The following is a 7,970-nucleotide window of genomic DNA, read 5'->3' on the forward strand; positions in this document are numbered from 1 at the left end:
AATCCTCCCAGGCACCCAGCCTGCTCTGCATCCTAATCCCCCAGACACCCAGCCTGCTCTGCATCCTAATCACCCAGGCACCCAGCCTGCTCTGCATCCTAATCACCCAGGCACCCAGCCTGCTCTGCATCCTAATCACCCAGGCACCCAGCCTGCTCTGCATCCTAATCACCCAGCCTGCTCTGCATCCTAATCACCCAGCCTGCTCTGCATCCTAATCACCCAGGCACCCAGCCTGCTCTGCATCCTAATCCCCCAGGCACCCAGCACTCTCTAATACTCTGCCCTGGCCCTCCATGTGTGACTGGGGCTGCCAGGCCAGCATCACACAGAGACAAGGCTATGAGTAGACACCCTGGTTGTGTTCAAAATGGCACCATATTCGCTACATATATGGAAATAGGGTGCAATTTGGGACAGCGCCCCAAAGCCCATTGCTCAAGCTGGGCCACAGGCAGGGGACAACAGGGCACCAGGTCAATCTTTGGGATTCCATTCTACATGCCATGGCAAAGCGACGGCCAACCAGGGTCATGGTCTATGGATAACAGAGGACAAAGACACACCATTGTGTCTAGTTAGAGACAGTTACATAAATAAGGTGGCTTACTGTGCACAAAAGCCTTTGAGGTATTGCATGGCAATGTAAATCAAGAAACCTTCTCTGATAAGCTGTTTGCTTGCACTGGTCAGCGCAAAGAGGCAATACTCAAAGAGAACTTACACACAGACTAAGATGCAATGCATACTAGTTTGGTTGGCATTTCACATTTGATTATAGAATGCAACAATAGTTTTGAGACAGCAATACATGTTAAAGTGAGTTTTCCCATATAGATGAGGGTATGAGCATACTGAAGATCCATTTCCAATCATTTCCTCCAATTCCCCAAAATGGAAAATCTCAACAAAGTACCTAATGTGGATCCAAGAGAAACAGGGTGTTTTAATAGTGAACTAATGAACTGAACATCAGATCAGGTTTGTCAAGAGCAGTTTATGAGCAACACCAAACAGCCAAGCCAAGTGGAATGAGAGCATTAGAGAAAACAGCCTGAATAGACCCTGGGTGTATTTCTAGTCATTCATTCCTCTCATGAGGTCATATAGCTCCTTAGGCTTTTCATAGCAGGTTTGAAGAAAGTTTTAGCCAACCTTAACATAATACTCCTAACCTGCTGCATAAACTCGCCTAACCTGCTACGAAAAAGTCACTTACTCCGGTAGCTGTATTCCATCTAGTCAAACCGATTAGTGCTGCACTGCCGAGGGCATCCTTCCGGTATACTTTCAATTGGGTAAAACGATTTACTATGCTACCAAAGGGAACACTGCCATTACCTCGTTTGAGTAGCAAACTGAAGTGAAGAGGACATTTGGCAACTCTTACTTGCAAGTGGAAGTTGATAAAGTTCTTATTTTACAGAATAAGAAAGTCAAGGAGGGATATATATATATATTTCTAACTGGCCTCCTGGGTTTAGTGACCGATCACAATGGGAATAAAAAAATAACTGATTGATTGGTTGGGTGTTTAGTATGGCCCGGTGCCCCAGGTGGGCGGAGTTTAGTCATTTTAGATAATTCTATTGGTCCTTAAAGGGATACGTCAAGATTTTGGCAGTGTCAGATGAACTCTTTTTCACAACACAATTTCTATGTCTGCGTGCAGTTTTAAGGAAGTCGCTAACTAGCGCAATGACTTCAGTCTATGGTAACTGCTAGCTAGTAGACACCATAGACGTTATCATTGTGCTAATGCTAGTTAGCATTGACTCGCGAAACTACCTTTTATTTCCTTTATACTGGATGCAGAGACATCCGACTCTGGGAAAGTAGATAAAGGGCTTCATTGCCAAAATCCCGAAGTATACCTTTACGTGTCATCTCCACCCACCTGGGGCACCCAGCCACGCAAAATAAACTCCACCATTGGAAAATGATTTGCAAAAATATGACCAATAGGAGGCCAGGAGACCATTTTGAAACGTAAAAAAAAGGCTCCTTCACGTTCCAATCTGAAGAACACTCGGACCTTGATGGATGGAGTGTATAAGCGTTGTCAGAACTAATAAAAATGGAAATTAGGCCAAATCAAAAATAAAACTCTTTGAAATAGTCTACAGAGTCGATAATTGCTGACTATGTTTTATTTATTTAACTAGGCAAGTCAGTTAAGAACAAATTCTTATTTACAATGAAAGCCAAGCCTGGACGATGCTGCCATCGCCCTATAGGACTCCCAACCATGGCCGGTTGTGATACAGCTTGAAATCGAACCAGGGTCTGTATTGACGCCTCCAGCACTGAGAAGCAGTTCCTTAGACCGCTGCGCAACTCGCGAGTCCATGGTGAGGGAGTGGAGTTTAGTCAGCTACTTTAGCCAGATAACTGCCAATTCAGGGTGAAAATTGTATTTGAAGCGTTGCTTTTTCTAGGGGTTCCTAGGCTATCATATTTTATCATAAATCTTTAAAAAACTAAATTAACGAAAATGTTAGCTTGTGTTAATTGCTACGTGTATGTAGAAAAATCATACAAGATGAACCATGTTTGAGTTGATATGGGCAAATCGAATGGTTTTCCCAGATGGACCGAATAGGCGCGTAGCTTGCTGCACGAGCCACTCTGAGTTCGCGCTCACATTTGGTGCGTTCAGTAGGACGCAACGTTTTGAAATGTTCAGATAGAAATAAGCTGTAGAACAAACATGTCACAAAAAAATGTATAGGCTAACAAGGCACAAACCATATTACAGGTTCTATATCTATTAAGGAATAAGGTTGGCTCTATTCTTCATTTCATGGCATTTCTATCTGCAACATTTGACAATGTATGCTAACTGCCTACTAAGAGTAGCCCTGGATGTCAGAGCCTGAGGTGAGATAGCCTTCAGTTTGTATTCGTTTTAAGACGGTAGGCCTATGCCTAATTATTGCACACACAACACTCACCAAGCCTAAGCACTCTCTTCTTTTTAGAAAGTGTTTGAAATAGTCTGTCTGGCTTTCACTGTTATCAGCCCATTCTTCTTTCCCTGCAGGATTTAATTTTTTAGGGAAATTTGAATAGACAGTGAGACAGAAAAACAACATAAAACATTTTAAGGAATCCTTTAATCAGATTTGCAAGCAAGGCAGTTATTGAGAATGATAAGAGCACATAATTGTGAGCTGGAATGAATTCAAACACTTCTGCTTCTTGCACACTGTAGTTTATGTGACTAAATAATACACTGTTTTAGCCTACATTCATTGGATTGTATCCACAGGATCAGACAATATTAGGCTCAAAAGCAGCCGGCCTTATTTTCATGACTACAGACTTGAGGGAGTACCACCAGCCATGCCAGGTGTACCAGACTACTCCATTGTCTGTCACAGCACTGTAGGCACCGTGGTAGTAGTAGCCATTCAGGTTGGCAGAGTGACATCTAGTGGAAATGAAACAGAACAGCAAGAATTAGGATAAGTATAGAATCATGAAGTGTATTGTATTTGTCATGATGTCAGATGATGTATTCTTTGAATGACTAGATTAGAGAGAGAACTTGTCCAAAGAGAGAACTTGTGACATCTCCCAAAGTAGCCCTTTTAGTTGCCTAGACCATTGACGGACAGAATGAGGATGAAGAACCTGTTGAACCACCAGCCTCCCTTGTCCTCCTGGGCACAGTTGCGTTCGTAGCGGTCGTTGTCTTTGTCGTAGGTGCTGAACTTCATTCCCTGGTGACTGGCCCACCACTGGACCTCTGGGTGGTAACTGCCTGATAGAGAGTCACCAGAGTCACCAGAGAACTCACCAAACTGCAGCTGGTAAAACTCCTGGGGATAAACATGATGGTAATATAGTGAGCACAATGCAAACCCCCAAAAAACGAACTCCTCAACTGTAATATGTGTATGGTAAGCAAAACTCTGAGAGAGGAATGAGTTGCATCATAGAATTTGGGGTTTTTCATACAATTGACATATTGGTAGAATGTCTTCCTCCTGGTTTGTTTAACCTTTGATCTGTTATTTCCTTTCCTTTTTCCTAAAGGAAACAACTGATGAGTTGCCCCTCAAACTCAACTCTGGACCATGAAGCCAGTTCCACTGCATTTTTTCATTGTTCCTGGCTGTGTGCAATTAATTATCAGGTAGAACAGAAAAGCAGCAGGCACTGGACCTCTTAAGGCAAGAGTTTAATACCCCTGATCTTGACCATGGGAAGATCTCAATTGCATCCTCCTCACATCCTCCCTCTCCTCATAACCCATTGGAGGAGAAGGTCAGAGGGGTGGGACCTCTGGCTTTCTCATCCAATAGGTTTTGAGAAAGAGACAAGAGAGAGGAGAAAGGACACAAGGCGTGTGCAATTGAGATCTTCCCCATGACCCACTGACACAGATAGATAGAAACATCACCCAAAGACAACGTCGTCATCATTCCATATGGACACTTGTTGAGCAGAGGTGTAAAAATGAAACCAGAGAATACAACACCTTCTCATCTGCAACTTTGAAGTTTTTGTACACTGCATAGCGTTGTACTCCCTCAAAGTCAGCTAAGTTGATCCTCAGGTTGTAGTCACCTAAAGCCAAGCAGTTATGGTAGCCTTTAGTCAAAACTCTAATTTCTCATCTCTCTGTCACTCTCTCACTGTTTGTCTTGACTTTGCAGACTTTGTAAAATATCACATTTACCTTGTGAAGTTAGGTAATATAAGTTGTCATTTCCCAACCAGAACTCCCCACTGGCTGACTGCAGGTCACCAAACCCCCGCTGATAATCACTCCAGGGCCTGCATACAGATTAGATATGAAGACAACACATTGCTCATTCACATACAGAAGAATGTTACTGTAATCTTATTATTAGATAACATCTGAGTTGTATTTGTGTTTTACTTATTGAAAGACTGGCTGCCATCTGAGCGTCGCTGGATGACTGTCCATCCGCCCCCCTCAGTCATGTCACAGTAGACCCTGACCAGGCTCGGGCTCGTCATGGGTCTGATCGTGTAGAACCCACTACCTTTGTTCCCAGCGTTGAAAATCTGGGCACAGTCTGAATACAGATTACTGATGAGATTATGGATGTTTACTTCACAAATGTTATGGTTTTAAACTATGAATTCTGCAATCATACTAGAAATAAAAGGATTAAAAAAACGATTATTGACCTCTATACTGATGATCTCCCAGGTCATGGAAGGTGTCCTGGTATAAAGCCAGCTGCTCAGTCCTCTGGCTGCTGAGAGTCTGGATGAGCTCTTGCTGCTGCTTCATCACCTGCACCTCCAGAGTCTTCAGCTGGGCCCGCAGCCGCACTGTCTCCTGCTGGCATTCATCTGAAGACTACACACACATATACACTGAATGGACAAAACATTAGGAACACCTGCTCTTTCCATGTCATAGACTGATCAGGTAAATCCAGGTGAAAGCCAGCATCCCTTATTGTTGTCATTTGTTAAATCCACTTCAATAAGTGTAGCTGAAGGGGAGGAGGCAGGTTAAAGAAGAATTTTTAAGCCTTGACAGAAGTGAGACAGGGATTGTGTATGTGTGCCATTCAGAGGGTGAATGGGCAAGACAACATATTTAAGTGCCTTTGAACAGGGTGCCAGGTGCACAGGTTTGAGTCAAATACACAGTTTCCCATGTGTATCAAGAATGGTCCACCACCCAAAAGACATCTAGCCAACTTTACACATCTGTGGGAAGCATTGAAGTCAACATGGGCCAGCATCCCTGTGGAACACTTTCGACACCTTGTAGAGTCCATGACGAATTGAGAATGTTCTGAGGGCAAAAGGGGGTGCAATTCAGTATTAGGAAGGTGTTCCTAATGTTTTGTACACTCAGTGTATGTACTTGTGGTATGTATGTACACATGCACACAGACATGTTTATACACACACACACAGTATAGCAGTAAGTAGTATAAGTAGCATAAATAACTTGGTTCCCTTGCAGTAGGCTACAGTTGGCCAATATCAAAATCAACCAAACATGAGAAAGAGTAGTCCATAGACATAGTTCCTTCTAATGAGTACTTACCGAAAGGGACATGTCCATGATGAAGATGAGCCCAATGAAAAACAACTTGAAGGTTCTCATTTTACCTGCAGCGATGCTGAAATAATCACAGTTGAAACGGGGATATTTAGGTCCAGTTGCTTTGTCTTTTAGTGGAAAAGGACTTCAACAGACTTTCCACAGCTGTCTCTTCATAGCCGCCTCACAAGAATGTGAGGATTCTCAGTAGCAGTTGAGCTTGTCCTCTTAAATCTTCTGTCTAGCATCACAATACACAGGGGTGAGTCAGAGTGAAGAACTAACAATATGAGAACCAGATAACCCCCTTTGGCACAGTGTTTATTTTCTTTTACAAACAAACAGGCACACTATGTACTGATAATCAATTTCAGTCTTTGTTTATATATTTTGATAATAATATTAATAAAGTAACCTACTGCCTTTTGTGTTTAAGGGGGTGGCTTTGAAGGGAATACCTGATTTGCTACAGACATTACAGAATAATGGAAGAAATATGTGTGAAGCAAGTTAGAAATGCGGACTGACATTCAGGTCAGCTTGTACTAAATGGGGAAAGATCAGGATATTATGACATTGTGAAAAGATTTTAAACATTCTAAACTGGCTCTGTATCCATAATAATGGTTTCAACTTCCTCAATGTATGTGACAGTTGGTAATGTTTTTAGCTAGCTTTGTTAGTTATCTTTAACAAAAGGTAATGGATCACAAATCAAGGTGTTCTACTCAGAAAGATGTTTCTGAGAAAGAGCGATTAAGGTACAGTATGTGCCTTTCTGAAGTCTACATTTTGCTGGATCCAAACCGTTTCAAACTGAAGGTAAATTAATGCTTGTGTCTGTGTTGCAGTGCCAGGGAGAAGTTATTGGAAGAGAGGCTGTGGCAGCAGAAGAGAGAGTTGAAGAGGTTAAATGATGAGCAACAGCACCTGATCGACTTAAATGCCAAGCTAGAAGAGCTCACACGGACATGTTCCCTACCAGAGGCGTGTGTGTGCGTACGTGCGCGTGTGTGAGAGAGCGAGATAGAGGGAGCATCCCTCATGGTTAGAAGGTGAATTCCGGGTGGCATTACTTTTCCAGGTATCTGTGTCCAGTGTGACGAGTTACCAGGAAGTCACAGATTTCCCTGCAGCCCATTCGACCTGCGCAGCCCTTACAGCCTTTAGTTCCAGTGAAGCCATGATGAACCACACAGAGCACGCTGCTTCAGCCAGTTCACTCAAGACAAAGGTACAGCACAGTACACACACAGTACATCCAAAAACTTAAGAGCTAATACCAAACAGATCTGATTCCTGTTTATTTTCAGCTGTGGACTAACTGTGAGGTGCAGCAACAACAGATCCTGGGAGGGAAGCTGAGCCAGAAGAGGACAGGGCCTGAATCTTTAATGGCAGAGTGTCAAGGGAGACACCGATTGAATGACTCCTACAAAAGGCACTGGATGGAGGAGCAGATTTCAGAGCACCAGTGGATGGATGACAGGTTAGACTCAGGGGATAACTTAGGAGGACAGCCTGCGTTATTATTTGGGGGACCATTATCTTTTAGGAGTGATGTATTTGAGCTAATGTCTTGCCGTCGTGTGGAAACCAGTTTTTCTCAGTTGTGTGTCCAGCAGCATGTCGTCGTTTGACTGCTGCTCTGATGATGAAGCGTGTCTGCGCAGGGCAGGTGTGATACCTGGATGATGATCTGTTGTCTGTGTGCATGCCTCTGTGTTTGCTTGTTGCTCTTTCTCCTGTAAGTAGTCCATAGATGATTCCATTACCCTTTGTGCCTGTGCTGGCTGTTTTTTTGTGCGTTAATTTTATTTTTTATTTTACTAGGCAAGTCAGTTAAGAACAAATTCTTATTTTCAATGATGGCCTAGGAACAGTGGGCATCCTTCCAAAATACTTATTTTCCACCATAATTTGCAAA

The 7,970-nt window shown here is 43.0% G+C and overlaps 1 protein-coding gene across 1 annotated transcript; it reads right to left on the reverse strand.

The window, feature by feature from the left end:
* Positions 1 to 3,097: 3,097 nt before the first annotated feature.
* On the reverse strand, positions 3,098 to 6,490 carry fgl1 (fibrinogen like 1). The gene is made up of 7 exons (XM_021583502.3): positions 6,047 to 6,490; positions 5,167 to 5,341; positions 4,892 to 5,051; positions 4,688 to 4,785; positions 4,487 to 4,575; positions 3,637 to 3,824; positions 3,098 to 3,433 (listed from the first exon to the last, which is right to left on the reverse strand). Exons 1-7 carry the CDS (start codon positions 6,104 to 6,106, stop codon positions 3,274 to 3,276), a joined length of 930 nt encoding a protein of 309 aa, XP_021439177.2. The 5' UTR covers positions 6,107 to 6,490; the 3' UTR covers positions 3,098 to 3,273.
* Positions 6,491 to 7,970: the final 1,480 nt, after the last annotated feature.

Source organism: Oncorhynchus mykiss, chromosome 25, assembly GCF_057628025.1.
Source record: "Oncorhynchus mykiss isolate SJ-2025 chromosome 25, ASM5762802v1, whole genome shotgun sequence".
Lineage (NCBI taxonomy): Eukaryota > Metazoa > Chordata > Actinopteri > Salmoniformes > Salmonidae > Oncorhynchus > Oncorhynchus mykiss.